The sequence below is a fragment of the Python bivittatus genome, unplaced genomic scaffold (genome assembly GCF_059951505.1).
Source record: "Python bivittatus isolate LINGU-HERP-01145 unplaced genomic scaffold, Pbiv_v1 ctg000080_np1212, whole genome shotgun sequence".
NCBI classification, from domain to species: Eukaryota; Metazoa; Chordata; class Lepidosauria; order Squamata; family Pythonidae; genus Python; species Python bivittatus.
Genome location: NW_028277035.1, coordinates 28,183,504 through 28,204,460, shown reverse-complemented (window position 1 = coordinate 28,204,460; position 20,957 = coordinate 28,183,504). Strand labels below are relative to the sequence as shown.

The following is a 20,957-nucleotide window of genomic DNA, read 5'->3' as shown; positions in this document are numbered from 1 at the left end:
AACATTCTCCAATATTGTGACATATACCATGAACAATGTAAAATTCACATTTCTTTTCCAATTGCTAAATGCGTGGGCCACATTTCAGGCATTCAGTGTAGACACTCATCAAGGTTTTATTTAATGCATGATATTAAAACAAAATCAGACAACAAATTGGAGGTTTAGCTGAGGGATTTGAAGTTGACCTTGACTCTGTTTATTCCCTCTGGAAAAGTGACAAGAGCAGATGACAAAAACTGAGAGTAACTGATGGTAGCTCATGCTAATAATGAAAGATCAGAATGGCTCTGTGCAGGATGGAGGTGGCTAGTCCTTCCCCCAGTTGCTTTGTTTTAAAGAAGCTCTGCATGCCCATTAGAATGGAGTAAGTGGAAAGGAAACTGGAGTAAATCCACTTCATTCTCCAGGCAGGTTAATGACTGCTTAACTACAAGGTAGCCATTAATTCACATTTAGATAACGCAGGAAGCTATGAATATACCAGGTCATACCACAGCCATGTGCCTCTGTTTGAATAATTTGCTAAGTATAACTGCAGTGTTGTATGTTATGGAAAGGCATTCTCTCTGCATAAATGATTCTGTAATTGACAGTTTCGAAGAACATTAAAGGTAGATAGTCTGGTACACCAATTCTCACATTCTGGTAACTTTTCTTTCAACTTGGAAGTGTCTCCTTACTGATGTCTCGGTAGGATTGAGTATATATCAGTGATTACTTTGCTTACACTCATAAAAGTTTGTGCATAAACATGCCTGCTGAAGTTTGCTAAGTCATGTGACACTAAACTGGTTTCAGTATGGGTACTTGGATTAATCAGCTGATTAATAACTTGGCATCTGTTTAATAGAGATGTGTTTTGTTTTTATTGTGAAGGTACTTGCAACAGCATTTGACACAATGCTTGGTGGCAGGAAATTTGATGAAGTATTAGTAAATTATTTTTGTGAAGAATTTGGGAAAAAATACAAACTAGACATAAAGTCCAAAATTCGGGCCCTGTTAAGATTATCTCAGGAATGTGAGAAGCTGAAGAAACTGATGAGTGCAAATGCCTCTGATCTGCCAATGAATATAGAATGCTTCATGAATGATATTGATGTCTCTGGGACTATGAACAGGTACCTCAAGTTAATATACCTATTACTTTTACTTTATGCTAAAACAGTAATGAACTTTTAAAAACCTTTTTATCACTGTTTTTAAGTATGTGAGCACACTCCCTTGTTTACATCTTTTGCTGTAATTGATTGGCTAAATGGTACAGATAGTCGTCACTTAACAATGCTAATTGGGACTGGAAACTCCGTCATTAAGTGATGTGGTTGTAAGTCGAAAAACCACGTGACTGCGCTGGTTAGCCACATCAGTTCTGGCGGTTGCTCTTGTTAAGCAAGGACTATTCAGATCATTAAGCAAGGACCTCACTTGACTACAACTTGTGACTTCCTGCCAGCTTCCCCATTGGTTTTTTTTTGGAAGCTGGCAGGGAAGGTCACAAATTGCAATTGTGTGACTGTGGGACACTGCGATGGCTGTAAGTACGAGAACAGGTCATAACTACCACTCATTCAACATCATTGTAAGTTCAAACGGTTGCTGAATGAGTGGTTGTTAAATGAGGACCACCTGTAGTGAAGAGTATGGAAAAGTGGAGAGTTGTATGTTAAAATTAAAGTATTTTTCCGTCCCATTATACATAGCTCAGCTAGAGGATATTTCTGATAGCTTACACTTACCCTAACCAGCAAGGTGAGGTCCATGTTATAATTGTAGATATTGGGAATAGTGGAGTTGTCATTACTTATTTTAATGCTTTTCATGATGGTCAAATATGTTGGAAAATTATTAACAATTTCTATTACAGTTGCTTTTGCCTCCCTCAGTTCTTTCTCCAAAGCTGGATGTGAGAGTTTGATATATGAATTAATTAGGAGTGTTGCTGCTGTCATCTTGGAGTGATGTGTAGGTGTAGATGTGATCTCCAATTTGCTGCCAAATTACAGTTTTAACATGAAAAAGGGAAGAGTATTAAATGCAAAAAGAATAATTGTATAATACATAATTTTTTAATTTAAATTCAGCTTAGTTTGTCCTCTTTGGGATAGGTGGTGGGTGGAAAGACAACCTTTAATTCAGGGAAAGCAGCTTATGCATCCCAACTGAAATAATTGTCATTGTGTTTATAACTGTACATTTTTTAAAATAAATCTACAGTAATACAAATGCTGTACTATTGCAATAGCACATCCCGAAATATAATACAAAATGTTTTAGTCATTAATTCAAAACCCATGACTACAATTCTGTTTTAATATATATACCTTTGCTGTATATTTAATCCTTGATTTGTGCTCTGTCTGTGAATAAATAAGTTTGGAATGAGGAGGATAGGAATACTTAGTCTCTCAATATGAAGAAACTCAATTTGTTTGTGGCACACTGTTATAGAAATCTGTTTTCATGGACGTGGTGGGAGTGAAATAAAGAACTTGGCATCTTACCTAAACAAAAAAGAGCTGAGGAATGCAGCATTTATAAAAGATTGAACTATTTAAATTTTTGTTTGTTATCAAAACTTAACTAACTAAATGCAACTTTGTGAATTTTGCCAACTCAGGAGATTATTTAAGAGACTGCCACTAACTTTATACTTTTTGTTTTTTCATAAAAATAATTTCCCATTTCCACCCATAGAGGTAAATTCTTAGAGATGTGTGATGATCTTTTGGCCAGAATAGAACCACCTCTTCGCAGTGTTTTAGAACAAGCTAGTAAGTATACATTTTGCTGTTTGGAATACAGTATAGAATTATAAATATAACTGCAAAAAGAATAAAGTAAATGGTAAAGCAGTTTATATATTGAAACTGTTGGATAAAAGGAGCATTACTAATAGTAGAGAACCTGGGTGATATAGAAGCTAGGACTGGGGAGGTTCAAGTTCAATCACAAAGTTCACTGGGTGACTTTGGTTACTTTCTATCACTCCACCCAATTAACTTCACAAGGTTGAGGATAAAATTAAAGGAGTACTAAGTATGTTTGCCCTAAGCTTCAGGAAAAAAACAGCATGTAAATCTAACAAATAAAAATATTATTTTGGGGTATCACAATTCTCCACAGAGCACAATTGTATCTTTATACAATTTATATTGTATAAAGTTTATATTGTAAATATTATTAAATGTATTCATGCATTAGATTGATTCCAGGCTACAAATACCTTTCTGTTTTCTTAAAACTAGAATCCTAAATGTAGAACATTCTGCGTACACAACACTTCTGGTACACAACCCTGTTATTTGTAAGGGCTATGTTCTTTGACTGGAAATTTAACTGGAAGTTTTCAGGGCTAGAAAATACTATTTCATTATTATTCATGTATTTGTTGACTTTTTTTTTAAGTTGCCCAATTATAGGACTCTAATGTGTATATATAACATCAACCATCCCCCCAAAATATTCCCCTCCCCAGTAAACAACTCCTCAAAATAATATATTAAAAAATAATTATTCAGCATCATCCAATCAACACCAAAGATCTGTTTAAAAAGAAAGGTGGTTTAATGGTCTTTCTGGTGGAAGGGACACTGACTATACTTCCATTGCTTAAAATGCATTGTAGTATATATTGAAACCTGTGGATTCTGCTAATGCAAATGAATTTAAACTTAGAATGATTCTAATGTGCTATTTTCTTCACAGAATTAAAGAAGGAGGATATCTATGCAGTAGAAATAGTAGGAGGGACTACAAGAATACCTGCTGTAAAAGAGCGGGTCAGTAAATTTTTTGGTAAAGAACTCAGTACAACTTTGAATGCGGATGAAGCTGTCACCCGAGGCTGTGCGTTGCAGGTAAGAATATTAGTATGTTAAAAAAATGTTTTCTTCTAAAAATGTAGCTTTTAATTCAACATTAACATTTGCTTTTAGTTTCAAAGGAGATACAAATAAATATTATGACTGAATTGGAAAGGAATGTTGAGTGTTAGGAAATGCATTTTTGCATATTGCTACACAGTAGTCAAATGAGTTTTTTAAATGGCAAATTTATGTAGTCCAAAACTGAAAACACTTGCATGAACTGGTGTTTGTACAGTGTAGCTTTATACTCCTTTCCACCCCTTTGCAATCCCTGCCTACCCAAACATCTATCATGCTTTGGAGTCTCCCTTTCAAATATGTGATGAGCTCCAGAGGAAAGAGAAATTGTGCCCTAAAATTTTAGTTTGGATTCTGTTTTCTGTACGCTCAGCATATTTGGCAATAGGGATGTGCAGCACTTCCAGTCTGAAGCTGAGAAGGTGCTTTGGAGCAGGCATGAATGTGTTATTGGTCCTTCTTAACTTCAGTGGCTGCTGTGCAAGGCTAGGAAAAGATATGGCTTTAAGAAGGTACTGAGGAGGATAGTAAGCATGCCCATGCCCACTCCAAAGCACATTTTCAACCTCAGATCTGAAATGCTGCTCATCCCTACTTGTAAGATACAACTTGACTTGGTTGCCACTTTACCATATTTAATAATAATAGATTATTCTTATAACAAATTGCTTCTTTAATCTAAATTTAAGATAACTGCTATTATGTAGGATTTGTGGATGGCATCTAAAATTTCATGATCAGTTATTTTAACTAAATTCAGCTGAGCTCTGGAGTGTTCTTTTTAAAGAGATCCATACTTGGCTTGAGAGACTCTAGGCCCAAAAGATGTGTATTACATCATACTTGGTATAGATTCTGATGATGCTTAAAAATGAGATGAATTCAAAGATTTCCTTCTTCTGAAAGAAGGTGGAAAGCTGTGGATCCAATTAATAGTTGCTGCGCCTGTCCTTTAGAACAAGCTCCCCTCCCCAAGGTTTGGATGGCCCTGAACCTATTGGCCTTCTACAGAGCTGTGAAGACCTGGCTTTTCTCCCATGCAGTGGGCCGACATGGTAGATGAGCCTGTTTTGTGATGTGTGTGTATGTTTTAATTGCCAGTCTTGGTTAGGTCTTGATTATTCTTTGATTTTGTAGTTCTGGTTTGGTACTGTATTTATTTATTTATATAATGCACTGCCAAGAATCACAGATTGGGCGAAGGGTGGCTTCATAAATCTTTTAAATAAACAGATCAAGACTTTTCTGTATCTGATTATAGTTTTTAGTTATAGCTTTTATTACTTGCGGCCTTTTATTCTTTCAAAGCTATATTTTAGTGATGTGTTAACGTTAACCTTTTTTAATACAAGTGGAACTCATGACCTTGCAAAATAAGCCAGTGGCACTCTTGCCTGCCTTCTCTTTGCCACATAAAGGAAATAGCATATATTTTCAAGTATTTGCAGTTCCCCATTATGTTTAGTAAACAAGGCTGGATAATTTGTTCATCCCTAATTAAATTACTAGAGTTACCCAAAGCCAGTTTCTTGAGTAAAAGCAATTGTAGCCTGTTTCCAATTGAAAATGGCCATTTTTTATATTTGTGTGGCCGCAAAAGACAAAAGGGTAGTGCATGATTCTGCATGTATGTGGCAACCAATTGAGGCAGCGAGGAGCTAAACTTTTCCATTTATAACTGAATCATGTTTTCATAGCATTTACTTTTTAAAAATTAAATTATAGTCAGATGAGATGAAGTCTGGCAAGTGCAAAGAGATGAGACAAACAAAAATGATAAGGCGCTGCACTTGCCTATTCCTTATATCCAGAGTCTGACTATATATTACTTGAATAAACAAGAGTTTTTGAAGTTCAAACCTTAACTTTAATAATATACAGAAACCCATCAGTCTTTTGGTGTTATACATGATTGACAATTTGATACTGCAGAACTTAACTTAATATTTTGTTTCTTACAGTGTGCTATTCTATCCCCAGCTTTTAAAGTGAGAGAATTTTCTATCACAGATTTGGTGCCATATCCCATTTCTTTAAAATGGAACTCCCCAGCAGAAGAAGGGATAAGGTAAAACGGAACTCCTGACAAAGCTGATTTTTGTATCCTGTTATATGAATATGCATATGAAACTCCATAAACACTAAACTGTTTATATCATTAACAACAACTTTCAATATATTTGAACCATTAACATAATTTTTGTAGTGCAAGTTTTTTCTGTGCTTCCAAAACTGCTTGAGTGAACAAGGATGTATTCTTTTCTACAGTGACTGTGAAGTATTTCCAAAGAATCATGCTGCACCATTCTCCAAAGTCCTTACATTTTACAGAAAGGAACCCTTTACTTTGGAAGCTTATTATTGTTCTCCGAAAGAATTGCCGTACCCAAACTCTGCCATAGGTATGTGGCATAAGAAAGATATTATTTGTTTGTTTGTTTCTGGGTATTTATGTGTCATAATCTGAGAACGTAGCTGTCAGTTATTTTGTAATGAAATCTTATGTTAGTGTTAAAATGCACACTAAAATGTAAGACAAAGACTAGATCCTAAGATTGTAAGCAATAGTGTTTTATCAGTTTTGTATGAGATTGCTGAGACCTATCATAAATCCCTCTTAGTCCATGGCAAACTTAGAAGGACAGCAGTGCATGCTGCAAATCTAGATAGCAAGAAAACTAGTATTCATAGCAAGGCTGGGAAGGAAAGGCACAACTGGGCATGAACATTGATTAAGGCAGATAAATGGGCAAATTTCAGAGAGGTGGAGAAAGAATGAAAGATAAACTAGGTGAGATGGGGGTTTTGAATGGAAGAATGTGTCAAGGGGAATGACCCATTTAACCAGTGGAGGTGGGCATAAACTGGCAAATTCTGTACAATAGGAGAGGAATCTAACAGGTTTTTCCCAGAGGAAAGAATTAAGTGAGAGATCTGCTTTCACACCCATGGAGTGGATTGTCCCATCCAAGTCTTAAGATGGCAGTGTCCCCACAATTAAAAATAGTTCACTACAGTATTAAGGAGACTGGGAACCTCGATCCTTCTGCCTGCAACTGTACTTGAGCTGTGGAATGCATGGTGGAATGACTCGGTATCAGTGGAAATGTTACCCTCATTTGAATGAAACCCTTCTTCTTGGCACTTAACCACTGGATTAGACAAATATCCTAGACAGAGAAGGCCTTCAAATTTAGTTTACTTGCCCTTCCTTACTTTCTGTTACCTAGAACAGCCAGAGACCCAAGAGAAGAATGTATAATTCTTTTGCTTCCAGGTCCAATTCAAAGTGTGGTTATTACCTTTAAAGTCCTACATGGCATGGGTCCAGGCTACCTGAGGGACCGTCTCACCCCCATCACATCAACCTGTCCCATCTGGTTAGGCAGAGAAGGCATGTTATGGACCCCATCAGTGAGAGACTGTTGGCTGACTCAGGAGGAGAGCCTTCTCTGCCGTTGCCTCCGCCCTCTGGAATATTCTCCCCCAGAGGTGCGGCAGGCCCCCACCCTTCCAGCTTTCTGGAAAGGACTAAAGACCTGGCTCTGCCAGCTTGCGTGGGGTGATAAGAGCTCTAATTGATCCTGGGGGTGGCTGGCACCCTGATGACATTCCCCGAGCTACTCACCAATTCCATCATTTCTTGGAATTTATGTATTATTTATTTAAAAGTGTTTTTATGTTGTATTTTAATAGATTTTACCTTTTCTGTAAACTGCCCAGAGTCGCTCTTTACAAGATCAGCGGTGACAAATTGGATATATAAATAAATATAAAACTAAAATAATTGAGGAGGGAACCGATTTACCTTTAAACAAACAGAGTTGTACCTCTAAGAAACTGAAACAATCAGCCTGTATCTGTTTTACAGTTTTAAAGATATGATGATTAAAGATTGTATAGCAATTGTTTTAAATAATATACTGTTTAGTTTATTTTAAATAGGCTATAATAATTTAAAATCCCATTTTGATTGTTTTAAATAGTGATAACGCAGGATAAATTTTTAGTAAAATCAATAAAATAATTTAAATCAATAAAGGAAAATAAAATATTTGCTGGTGTAGTATCTTTGGTTTTATGTGTTTGGCAAATTCCATGATCTTCTTTTAAATCAGCAAATTTTGTACTATGTTGTAAGAAAAACATAATAAGGGAAATAATGGAAACAGTATATGTTTAAACCATTTTCTGTAAGCAATTCAAATTTAATTTTACTTTAATGAAAATATTTTATATTTCCTATTTAGCTCAATTTTTAGTTCAGAAAGTAGTACCACAAAAGGATGGATCCAGTTCAAAAGTGAAAGTTAAAGTCAGAGTAAACATCCACGGCATTTTCAGTGTTTCAAGTGCATCACTTGTGGAGGTTCATAAATCAGAGGACAGTGAAGAGCCCATGGAAACAGATCAACATACAAAAGATGAAGAGGTAAAGTTGTTGTTTTGCCATATATTGTTGCTAATTTAACAACAATTCAGTTCTGATAAAAGCTCCCTTTATCATCAAACTTCCAAATACAGAGTTTTGCAGATCCAAGCCTAAGTGTTACAAGGTTATATAAAAACTGCAGCCACAAGGTGCATTGATTTTGCTGACCATTCACAGTGTCCACTTACTTGTATGCAGAATGTCTTCTTCTAAATAGCTGCTATAAAGAACTTAGATTCATGAGAGTAAACACATAAGAGCTGGAGTGTACTGTATATGGCATTAATATAAGGGGTTCCTTAGCAATCTCTGCAAGTGGGCTTCTGTCAGTCATGTGCCTTGAATAAAATCATCATAATAATGTGTTTTCCCTCTAAGCTGTAAAGTGGTGAAAGAGACAGATGGAATGGTGCCAAAACAGCTGAGATCCTTTTGGTATCTGAAATTCAGTGTTACAACAATCCCCTCAGTGATTGATACTGATATGTTGTTGGGGGTGGGTGGGTGGGTGGTGTTGAACTTAGAGCAGGACTTTCAGTTGATCATATTCAATAACATGGGGGTTTTGTGTACATCCAACACCTTGCTTTCTAATTTCAGAAGATGCAAGTAGACCAGGAAGAGCAACAGAAAAATGAGGAACAGCAGCAGCAAGCACAGGCTGAAAACAAGGCTGAGTCTGAGGAGATGGAGGTAAAAGTGATATCTAGAAATAAAACATAGCTCTAAAATTAGTTGAATAATAGAAAGAAAATGGCAGGTTACTTTATTGTTTTAATGACAAGCTAAGAAAAAATTATTAATCAGGCTATTTGTAAATTAATTTGATACTTTTTTCAGAACATGTTTCTTAGGGCATATGTCCCAGTTAAGTTAATGGGACAATTTAGAGCAGGACTGTTCATGAAATTGAATAGCCTAAAAACCAGAATTTGTTACATATTTCTGTCCTGAATTGTATTTTAATTCTATTTTAATGTAGACATCTCAGGCTGGATCAAAAGAAAAGAAAACAGACCAGCCTCCTCAAGCTAAGAAAGCTAAAGTAAAGACAACAACGGTTGATCTTCCAATTGAGAATCATTTGGTGTGGCAGATAGGAAAGGATATGTTGAACCTGTTTATTGAGAATGAGGTAAGTCAGTTTAAAACAATTAACAAGGGATTTGGGCCTGAAGAGAAAGCAAAAGCTGCAATGTAGCCTTGTAATCTCACTCTGTCACCCCTGTAGTAAAGGAGGGGGTGATGAACTATCAGTGGCTGATATTTAGGTGCTTGTCTCAGAAGTGGTAATGGGCTGACTTGTTTGGGCATATGTCCCAGCTCAGAAGCTAAGCAGTGTTTGCATGAGATGCTAACAGGGAATACCAGGGCATAGGCCAAACTGGAAAATTGAAAGACATTTTGGAAGAAGGCAGTAGCCACTAGTTCTGTGGTGTTGTCAAGAAACTGCTTAGAGATCTCTGACTTTATCAGAAGTCAAGCTTGATTCCATGGAGGATGCTTAAGGTGAGAGGACTGGATTGGATTGTACACTCTAACTGTCTTATATTCCCTGCAGGGTAAAATGATCATGCAGGATAAACTGGAGAAGGAACGGAATGATGCCAAGAATGCAGTGGAGGAGTATGTTTATGAAATGAGAGACAAGCTCTGTGGCGTGTATGAAAAATTTGTGAGTGATGAGGTAGGTATTTAATGATGTGCAACTAGGAAAAATAAGACTAGATCTGCTCAGAATAATCTGGTATCAGTGTTGTTAATGAATAGCTCCTCTGACTAAATTTTGAAGCATTTTCACAGAAGTACTTAATTTAGTGAGGTAGTACATTTTTAGGCAATCTAAACCAGAGTTTTACACTTCTACAAAATATGCAGCTACATCCTTTTAACAAATTCGTTATTTTTTCTATTTCTGCCCACTTCCAAATCTCTTGATACCCTTGACCCACTGATCCCTTTTTTATTCCACAAATATTTACAGTACAGATAGTCCTTGCTTAGCAACCGCTTGTTTAGCAACTGTTTGAAGTTACAGCAGCACTGAACAAGGAGACAAAGCCAGTCCTAGAAGTTGCAGCTGTCACAGTGTCCCCGCAGTCACGTGATTGCGAATTCAGGCTCTTGGCCATTGGCGCGTGATTACAGTATGATGGTCACAGCGTCCTGTGGTTACCTGATCAGCCTTTTATGGCTTTCCCTGACAGAACTGCCATCATAAGTCAGCATGGTCATGTGGTTTTTCACTTTACGACCACTTCGCTTAGTGATGGAGTTCCTGGTCCCAATGATGGTCATTAACTGAGGACTACCTATACTAACAGTATATAACTTGACAGTACATTTGATTCTCAGAATTAGGAAGCTGGAAATTCATTTCAGTACAGTTGTGTCAGAACCATTCTTCACTGAAGAATAACCCTTTAATTTATTTGAATTATTTCTAGGATCGTAATAGCTTCACTTTGAAGTTGGAAGACACAGAGAACTGGCTGTATGAAGAGGGTGAAGATCAACCAAAACAAGTTTATATCGATAAACTTGTTGAACTGAAAGTAAGTGGTCCTGAGAACCACCAGATTTTCTTTAGCTGTAAAGATTTTCTATTTATTGAGCAACAAATAAAAAAAAGAAAAAAATTGAAATAAAACTCATCCACATGATCCTGATAGCATATAGCTATGTTTCCTTTTTTCATGATAACGTCATATGTGGTGTTCTGCCTTTAGGCTTCTTTAGACAGTGTTTGAACATTTCTAAACTAGGTAGTTTAGCAAAGCATCTTCCTTTAAAAAGGATGTTCATGTGTTATATGTGTTATGTTCATGTTAGGAAACATTGGAATATGCTGGCCAGGTTCACACAATATGAGTAAGCCAAAATTTGTTTGGTTTTCATTAAGTGTTCTGTGAACTAAGCCATTATCCTTTATACAGTATATTAGAGTGTTATACATACAGTTTTAGCTATTGTGGCATATTCAACAAAACATGGTTAAACTATGACTTAGCTGTATGAAGCAATCATAGATTGCAGTCACACAACATGCTGTACGTATTGTTGAGAAATATCACTGATACATCTGAAGTTTTAAGTTTAGTAAAGATGCATATTAGTTGGTCATCTTAGAGAAACCCGCCTACTTTCATGTACCTATCATTGCTTTGAGGTTTTTTTATAGTGCATGTTAATAAACATGGGAGCTGCCTTTAGTGCAGCGCTTCAGTTTTCATAGCACAGGCACGCACAGCCTAGTCTGGGTTGAGAGTTGTACTTGGTCTTAGATATGCTACAAGTCATACTTCAAAAACAGGTGAGGCTAGGAGCAAAACTAGATTTGATTTGTTAGTTAAAATTATGTGTTGAGTTTGTTTTTTTTAATCTCACTGTTAATTCCAGAGGGCACTTGTTAATATTACTACTTGTTTATTTAATGGTCTTCACTTATGGCATATTACAGTTACCATTTGGCAATGCCTTTTGGAGAGAGACTAGAGGCTATACCCAAGACTTTGAAGGGCCACAAGTTTTAGCATGCTTAATTTGAAATACTTTCAGCAGCTTTAGGCAGTTTTTAACATGAGCATCATTCATTTCACAAGGTATTAACTGTCTTGGTACATTTTTCTCTAATTCAGGCTGTGGGACAGCCTATTCAGGCCCGATTTCAAGAATCTGAAGAAAGACCAAAAGCTTTTGAAGAGCTTGGAAAACAGGTCCAACAATATATGAAAGCTGTTCATGCATTTAAAGAAAAGGTGTCTTTTTATATCTTTCTTAACTTTCAAAATAGATTTCAAAGATCTAGATTCTTTTTTCAGTAGTAAATTGTAAGGATTTTTCCTTCCACTAGGATGAGCAATATGACCACTTAGACCTTGCAGAAATGGCTAAAGTGGAGAAGAGTACAAATGAGGCAATGGAATGGATGAACAACAAGCTTAATCTTCAGCACAAGCGAAGTCTTACTTTGGACCCTGTTATTACAGCAAAGGAAATTGAAGCAAAAACTAAAGTAAATAAGTCTTTGAACTTACTGGTCTGGTGGTATTATTTATTTCAGACTTTTTTCTATAGACGTTACAGATAAAATTATCTCAGGCTGGCAAAAATTGTTTGATTTAAATCCTTTAAGCCAAGAATTAATAAAAGTGGTTTATACACATCTTGGAAAAAGGAGGTTGGGGTTACCATATTTGAAATTATACTTTAAAGTAGTCCTTTTGTTTTGAAAAACTCAGCAAATTAGGGAGTGGACATTTACAAAAAATAGTGCTTGCCTACCCAACTCCCTAATAGTGCATCTTTGGTTTTATTATCAAGAGAGAAGAGTACAATTATTAGCATGGAAAGAAAAGGGATTATATCAAATTTCTGCAAAGATTCTGCATCTATCCTAAGGCAGAGATAGAGCAACAATTAGATTACACATTATAGTGTGATTTCAAGTAAATTGTTCTTACAAACCTGCACAGTTAGATTTAGATTTAGCTAACTGCCCTCCTTCACATTGTGAGAATTTTTTACTTATTCTTGAGAACATAAACGGATGTTTTAAGACCTATAAAATCTTACTAGAAAGAGAAACAGTTGAAACAGTTTTGAATTGAATGAAGGGTAAGAGACGTATTTGGATAGGAACCTAGATAAATATATATATGTGGTTGCCAAAGAAAATTCTTTCAGCTTTACTAAAATAATTATATCTTAACATTTTACATTGTTGGCATTTAGCCCAGTTAATAGTATCGTGGATGTCACATTAATGTTCAAAGCCTTGAAGGAGGAGCAATAACCAGAAAGAGACATTTTGTTCACATTTGCTGAAATATGTGTTCAAGTTTCAAAATTTTGGGAATTTTTTTTTAAGAAATAAGCTTTATGATTAGACAGTTCCTCAAGTTAAATTTTGTGGTGGAATGTGATGAAGATGTATTATGTTGTGCTGGATATTTGAATGTATTCTATTCAGTTAAAATGTGAAAAAAAAACTTACTGGAAGAGTTAAAATGCAGCGTTTTGTACTAGCATAATGATGCTTGTCTCCATAATTATAAATTTCTTTCAGCATGTTTTCTACGTGTGTAATGACCATCATGAGGTCATACGGATGTTACTTTTGTGCACTTTGGAAAGCAGCCTTGATGTACTCTGTGATTCAGTGCTGTCCAACTCTTTCATTTCAGGAACTGATAAACATCTGTAATCCTATTGTCACCAAACCCAAACCCAAAGTGGAACTGCCAAAAGAGGATCAAAAACCAGCAGAACAGAATGGTCCAGTAGAAGGCCAGGGTGATGCCACCAGGGGATCTCAGACTGCTGAACAGAGTACAGATTCAACAGCCCAAACATCTACAGAAAAGAAACTTCCAGAAATGGATATTGATTGAATTCCAGTTCTTCTTTATATTACTATAATAAAGCTTTATGTTGTCAACTTTATGATCTGAATATAAATGGGAGCCAATTGAGAACTATTATTTTCTCACAGTACACTTTTTGAATGGGGTTAGTTGGTAGGGAGCAGCAAAACTCTTGGTTAGTTAAATCTTCAGCTGGATAAGTTCAATATTTTGCCATATGATGCTAGAAATCCTTGATAGCTATTATATTTGCACACCTGTTCTTTTAGTTTAATCTTATTCCTGCTGTGAATCCCATTATTTAAAGTGTAAGAGCAACTAGAACATTTTGGGTTTTTTTTTTTTTTAAATCTACAATTAAATTACTATTGTGGATTGTAGCAGCATCAGTTGATGGAAGATTACCAGAAGTATTTAAAGCTCTGGTTTTAACACAAAAGAGCATAATAAAGGCACCAGATTGTGATCCCTTTGCAATTATGGAAGCAATAATGGCATGTTTTATACCTGCAAGTTTAATGCATTTTTATTGTACCATTTGATGGTTATGTGAGATGCAAGGCAACATGGCTCAGATGACTTATTCAGGTTACATGTAAAGAAATGAAGTAGCTGGAGTGTTTTTTTTCCCAGTTCATGTTCACACTCTATTAATATTCATTATGTCCTAGGTGTTGTATCAAATGGTTTATCTGATACGCAGAATAGCGTTTGTTTATCTAAAACATGCTATTAGATCCAATATGTATCCTCATCGTAAATTTCTCCCCAGCTATAAGAAATGCTGTGTAAATTTCTGTCTCTAGCTTAGTTGTAGGGGAAAAAAGAGGGTATACTGCTAGCTGCCTCTGGATTATTCTGATTAGTAGCTAACATTGAAGATAGTATTTGTTTTCCTACACTTGAAAATGATCACTTTATCTTCCAACTAAAGAAGAAATCTGGCAGTTTGTTCATGTGTTCATTTATACTTTGGCTGTGTTTTCTTCTAGTATTGATAATTGTCATTAACTTGTATGTGTTGAAATCAAAATGAAAACTTCCATACACATTACAAGAAATAAATGCACTGGATTCTACTGGAGTTTTTAAACTGTTGATTATAAGAGAACTACATCAAACTCTTAAGATTGGAAAATAAATGGGTAACATTTATGAATGACACCGCTTTAAAGTTAACTATTAAGTGTTTATTACTGGACTTGAAAGCCAAGTTCTACAATCACAAGGGTTATATAGTTTAAATGTTATGGCTTTTAACTTAGTTTTACAGACTTGAAATTCATAGCACTGTCGGTGTTCTAGAATTTCAGAGAAGAAAAAAGTATTATTGTACAACTATAAACCCTCAAGTTTTAGCTGAGACAAAAATTATTAACGTGTTTAAAAAAGATTAAAAAATAATTTGAGATCTCCAAATATTGCTGTTTTCTACATGTTTGGTCTATTCCTGGCAAATGAAAGCCCTCTGATGAAATAAAAGCTTTAACTTTATATATCCCATTGTTACATAAGCTTTTATTTCTTTGGAAATATTTCACCGCTTTACTTTTTTTTTAATAAAATTTTTATTGCTTTTTAATTAATAACAAAGGAAAAACAAAAATAATACATGAGAAGAAGGAAGAAAACATTGAAAGGTGGTATTACAAAAAAGGGACAAAAATACAAGAACCAAAAAAAAAAAACTAGTATACCATTATACAGTAAATAGTTACACATCTATATATATTTATCTAATGCAAATATTATTCAAATACATATATATTTCCAATACATGCATATGACTTTTTTTGACCTATATTTGGTATAAATGAGTCCCATCTTTCATTATACTTGTCCACACAAAGTCTATGTCTACAGGCAATCCGCTCACAAGTGGCAAGCACAAGCAGGTCTTCAATCCATTGACTAAATGGGGCCATACATTTATCTTTCCAATGTTGCAATATCAGTCTTTTGGCCATAGTAAGATCACGGTTTTTCTTTAAATGACACTGGAAGAAAGATGAAAGAAATACTACAAAGTGCTACAGATCAGGCTGCATGCTGTTTTAATATGCAGTACATGAATATAAATCAGTGTTGTGCAAACTTGGCCACTTTAAGATGAGTGGACTTCAATGCTGGCTGGGGAATTCTGGGAGTTGAAGTCCACTCAAAGTGGCCAAGTTTGGACAACACTGATATAAATGAATGTTACTTATGCATCAACCTTTTTACTTAATATTAGAATTAAATTATTGGTTCTTTTTGAGGATATTCAAATATATGGCCAAGGAGTCAAAATGAACAGCGGTGCAAAGACAGAAGGACACTTGGAGATGTGAGTTCTGGGCCTCCCTTAGGGATGAAAACTGGCTGGGTGACTTTGAGCCAATCTCTCTCAGTCCAGCTCACCTTGCAGGGTGTTGGTGGTGGAGAAAATAGGTGGCAGGAGTATTACGTATTTTTGCCGCCTTGAGTTGATCAATATGTATTATTTTATCTTGCCTTTATATATATCTTGCCTGTTGTTACAGTATTATTTTATCGTGTGTGTGTGTGTATACGCACATGCGTACACATACATACATGCAAGATACTGTAACAACAGGCCAAAGAGGGTTCAGATCATAAAAATGGTGTGCTGCAAAAACAATAAATGGGGAAAGCTGGTGTATCTGCAGAAACTTTAAAAAAAAAACACTTAAAGTCTACTAAAACTCTTCAGGCAAATAATCCTTTTACAATATAAAATTAATATAAAATTATATTGTAATTTTTTATATTTTATAAAATATAAAAACATTTCAAAATCACCCAATAACATGTTTACCTTTTCTGTGTCTTCATGGTGGTGCATTCGTGTCATGCTAGCCTATAAGCAAGATAGGCTAATCACTCTTAGATGTAGTGGCATTAAAGATTTTCTCCCTTATTCTTACAGCATCTGAGAGCAACCTCAGCGTGTATAAAATCAGTTGAGCTTTGTCACCATCACCTTGGAGAGAAATTAGGTAACAGGCAGTGACTGGCAACAGAAGAAAAAGAGGCAGGCCCAAGATGGGCACAAGGGACAGCAAATGTCATTCCTGTTTCTTCCCAACTCAAGGATAGGTGGACAGCACTTTAACTCAATAGAATGGAAAGATCCCAAGAATTACATTTCTTTCAAAAGAAAAAGTGTATTCTAAACTCTACCTTATGTTCATCCTGTCATGTGAGTAAAAGCTTCATGAATAAAACTCTGCTGCTGAAATTAGTGCTTGTATTTGCTACTGCGATGTAGAAAGCAGAAAGGCATCTTAACAGAATTAGAGGTAAAAATTTAAACTGCTTAAAGTCCTCATCAGTTTGTTAAACAAAATATTCTTTAAAAGGGGATATTGAAATTGCTGCTGTAAACTGTTTAATTTAGATACCAAAGTTAGAAATACTTCAACTCTGTACAACTGATTCCAAATGTATCTTCTCAAGTTTCAGATTTCTGCTGCTGTTTCCCAAAACTACTCCACTTCCTTATGAATGTTTTAGTCCTGGCTTGTTAAAGCTCCACTTAAAAATACACATATAAATAATTGTTTCTTGATGCAGCTTTGGCATCAAACTATTCCTTGAAGCCTGTTACAAGAGTTCTATTTCTTACATTCATCATCTCATTTCATCAGTCATCTTGTGAAACATTTTACTGTTCTAGAGAACTTGTGTTCCTCCTAAACACCCGCACCCATACACATGAGTCTAATGAAATGTAATGTTAAGATCTTGACTCTTAATATTTCCCCCCTAAAGCATAAATGCCTCTTGATTATTGTTTATGATGTTATTGGCATGTTTGGTTGTTTGTTAAGAATCCCATTACTTATTTTTCTCAAGTTCCATTGGCACATAAATCCTTTGGAATTTCCACTCCCTGTAAAAAGGTATATTTAAAATACACATCTATAGCCATTCCCTTTTGACATATTTTTTATTGCAATTCTTGGACATAGGAAATTAAGCTGCAATGTATATAGCTGCAATGTATATGACGCTGAAAGTTGCCGGCCAGAAGTGGTCGACGCTTCAGCGGTTCGAGTCCAGCCTTCGCGTTAGCAGGGTGAGCTCCTGTTTCCTCCCCAGTTCCTGTAAACCCAACAGTTCGAAAACTCATGTGAGTAGATAAATGGGGACTCTCACTCCGGTGGGAGGAAAAATGCTGGCAGCGCCTTGCAAAAAAGGAGTCGGGAGCAGTTGCCGGTAAGCACGAAAAAACGCACGTGCCCGAAAAGGGCGTGAAGCAACGGAAACCCCACCTCCTGCGCTCGCCAGCTGGGCTCTGCTCTAGGAAGGAGGCACTGGCAAACCACTTCCGAAACACCTTGCCTTGAAAACTGCAAAAGGACTTGTCCAAGCAGTCACTGCAGAGTCGGTAACGACTGAGCGCAGATTTAAAAATAAAAAATAAAAAAATTAGCATCAGCCTATAAAGAGAAGTTGCATGCCTGCCCACTTTTAGATTTGCTTCTGCTGCCTCTGGTACCATAATAATTTATGCTTCAGTGGAAGAATATGTCTGATCCCCATTACTAAAGAACTCTATGGAAAAATTTCTCCTACAATTTGGTGTTAGGAGTGGGATGAACAGGAACAGGGAGGTGATGATAGCATTTCTATGGTAAGTATCAGGCATTGTTCTACCGGGGTACATATTGTAAGGCTAATCCCCTTCCCCTTGTCAGCAAGCAACAACCAGTGTTTGGAGGGAAGCCTCCATATGTTGTTCCCTCAGTGTGTGTGCCATGTTGGTCTTGGCCATGAGAAATATGGGATCCAGGTTTGCTATAAGTTTGGGGACTAGTAGTGTCCAGGTTCTAACACATGCGAGACACAATTAATACATCAAATATCAATTGACTTACTGTTTGACTTTTGCTGGTACAGTGCCTTTGTCTTGACACAATGTAGCACTTTGATCACATCTGCCATTTGTTTATATCAGAAATACTTCAAGAATGCAGTTGCCTCTCTGGACGACTTCTATCTGGAGTTTTCTGTCTTGAGACTGGTTTTTCTGTGTGTGTGTGTTTTCTTTACATTTTTAAAAACGTTGGTTTTTCTGAAGCTCTTCACATTTTCAATTGTTTTGTAATAACTTCAGTCTATTCACCTATCATTATATATTTTCACATTTTATAATGCTTTCTAAGGAAAACCTTTCTAGACTGGACTGCACCGCAGCTAACGAGATGCACAGGAATAATCCATGACTGGCATAAGCAAAATAGCACCCCTCCACCTATGTTTCCCAACAACTGGTACTCAACAGTGCATCACTGTAAATTTAGACAGCAAATTTCAGAGTTTGACAACACACAATGTGTTTTTTTCTGCAAATTGTCTCTGACCATTGAATGTCATTGTTTGACTGTGGGTCCCAATTTTCTGAAAACGTATGATCTAATATTATTTGAGACAGGATTCTGCATATTATAATATACCCCTGTTGGGTACTGCTCAACTTGACCTTTCTCTAAACTTTCATCAGAGGAGATATTTTCAAATCCCTTTACAAGTTTTGATGCTGTTTTTCTATTTTAAAAGCTCTACAATATTCTTTTTGTGGGGAGTAAACCAGACAGTCATGCCATAGAATGATACATGCATTATATTATTGCTGGATTGTTTTAGTTTACTGAATGATTTCTTGTAACATGGACTTTTTTTAAAAACAGCAGTTATACTGCTATTTGATCAAGCTATCATCGTCCCAAGATCCTTTCTTGGTCAGTACTGCTAGCTGTGACCAGCACCTTGTTTGTTCCACCAAGCAGACATCTATGAGTTGCTACTTTTTGCTTTAACCTCCATTATTTGATTTTATCAGCAACCTCCTCTCTGCTCATTCCTTAACTCCAGATAATTTATGAAGTTAAAAGGCATGAAACCCACATGCTCAATTGGGAAGAGTTCCTGTATAGTTTGTTTGTAATTCATTCTATATGCTAATCTCAGACCATATAGTATTAGCTGAAAATATTGGTTTACATCATCCTGCAAGCATGCAGCTACCACATTTGGGCTATCAAAATCTACATGGTCTCTAAATGGCAGCTGTAGTCTAAAGGATGGAAGGCTGAAACCTGACCCCCCCCCCACACACACACACATTCCTTTGTGTCTTTACACCTTGGCTCTGCCTCTAGCTTTAGGGGAGGAGCCTGGTAGTTCCTGATGCTATCTAACAACGGTATTCCCAGGGGTGCTTCATCTGGCATCCTCCCCCAACCCTGGTATGTGAGAGAAATAGGGGTTTCACACACTGCGCTACCATTTTGAAAATTAAAAAGTAAAAATAGGAAAAAGTGGAATAGTTACTATAATGCAACTTCTTGGTTGGATAGCTGCAAAATGTGAAAGGATGATTTGCCCTTCCTTGGGAGACAGACCAATCTCACAAGAGATAAACAAAATCAAACTTTATTTTAAAAAAAGACTAAACAGTAAGAAACCAATTTACTTTATATTTTAAAAGGTGCACATCCAAAGTTAAAAATAAATATCAAATTGATAGTTCACAGTTAGTAGCTTACAAGTCTGCTGAAGAAAAATACAAAGGGTTAGGGTAAGTCCTATATTCTGGATGGAACAAAAGATGTAGCAGTCTGCTACAAATAAAACTTGCTGTAAAGGGATTGGAGTGGGATTCAAATTATGCAGAGTAAGTCTATAAATAAAATTGCTACCATCTTTTTCACAACATGAGGTTTGATTCAAGACCAACCTAAAACAATTCTTCTAAATTGTACAAAGACTTATATAGCATAAGAAAAGAAATCGTAGCATAGGTTCTTGGCTACACTTGTTACCTAGAATTTTCTTGAAATAGCTCTTCCCTTTGTCCCAATTAGCTGTATATCCCACAAATTCCTAGCAAATCCAAATTTTAATCTAAGGCTTTAATCAAATTTTAATCCCAGCCTCAGTTAACAAGTTCTTTCTTCATTTCTTCCTACAACTCTGCTTTGTGACTCCTAACTACGGCAAAGATACTACTTTTCTTATTGGAAAATATGTTTGATTCCTTCCTTGGAAAAATGGCTAATCAAGTTATGGGACTATGTCTTAATATTCAAAATAACTTGGTATTTAAAAAGTAAATCTGATGCAGAATTCAATTCTATCTGGAAACCATTCTTGGACTGTTACTTAGTACATGGATTTGTCTACACTCCAATGATTAGATATATTTCAATCTTGTAAGAGTTGATCTAATTCAGCACAGCTTACTAGTCTAGTTGGTGATTT

General features: G+C 36.0%; 1 protein-coding gene across 1 annotated transcript in view; it reads left to right on the top strand.

Moving 5' to 3' along the window:
- Nucleotides 1-14,843, top strand: part of HSPA4 (heat shock protein family A (Hsp70) member 4) — a 35,683-nt gene extending 20,840 nt beyond the window's left edge. Inside the window, exons 7-19 of the mRNA XM_088133719.1 lie at nucleotides 880-1,124; nucleotides 2,701-2,777; nucleotides 3,712-3,863; nucleotides 5,852-5,958; nucleotides 6,159-6,292; nucleotides 8,141-8,322; nucleotides 8,923-9,015; nucleotides 9,305-9,457; nucleotides 9,884-10,009; nucleotides 10,770-10,877; nucleotides 11,961-12,080; nucleotides 12,176-12,337; nucleotides 13,509-14,843. Of these exons, the coding sequence (XP_087989845.1) occupies nucleotides 880-1,124; nucleotides 2,701-2,777; nucleotides 3,712-3,863; nucleotides 5,852-5,958; nucleotides 6,159-6,292; nucleotides 8,141-8,322; nucleotides 8,923-9,015; nucleotides 9,305-9,457; nucleotides 9,884-10,009; nucleotides 10,770-10,877; nucleotides 11,961-12,080; nucleotides 12,176-12,337; nucleotides 13,509-13,715 (1,866 nt within the window). The 3' untranslated portion in view covers nucleotides 13,716-14,843. The remainder of the gene's footprint in view (nucleotides 1-879; nucleotides 1,125-2,700; nucleotides 2,778-3,711; nucleotides 3,864-5,851; nucleotides 5,959-6,158; nucleotides 6,293-8,140; nucleotides 8,323-8,922; nucleotides 9,016-9,304; nucleotides 9,458-9,883; nucleotides 10,010-10,769; nucleotides 10,878-11,960; nucleotides 12,081-12,175; nucleotides 12,338-13,508) is intronic.
- The last annotated feature ends 6,114 nt before the right edge of the window (nucleotides 14,844-20,957 follow it).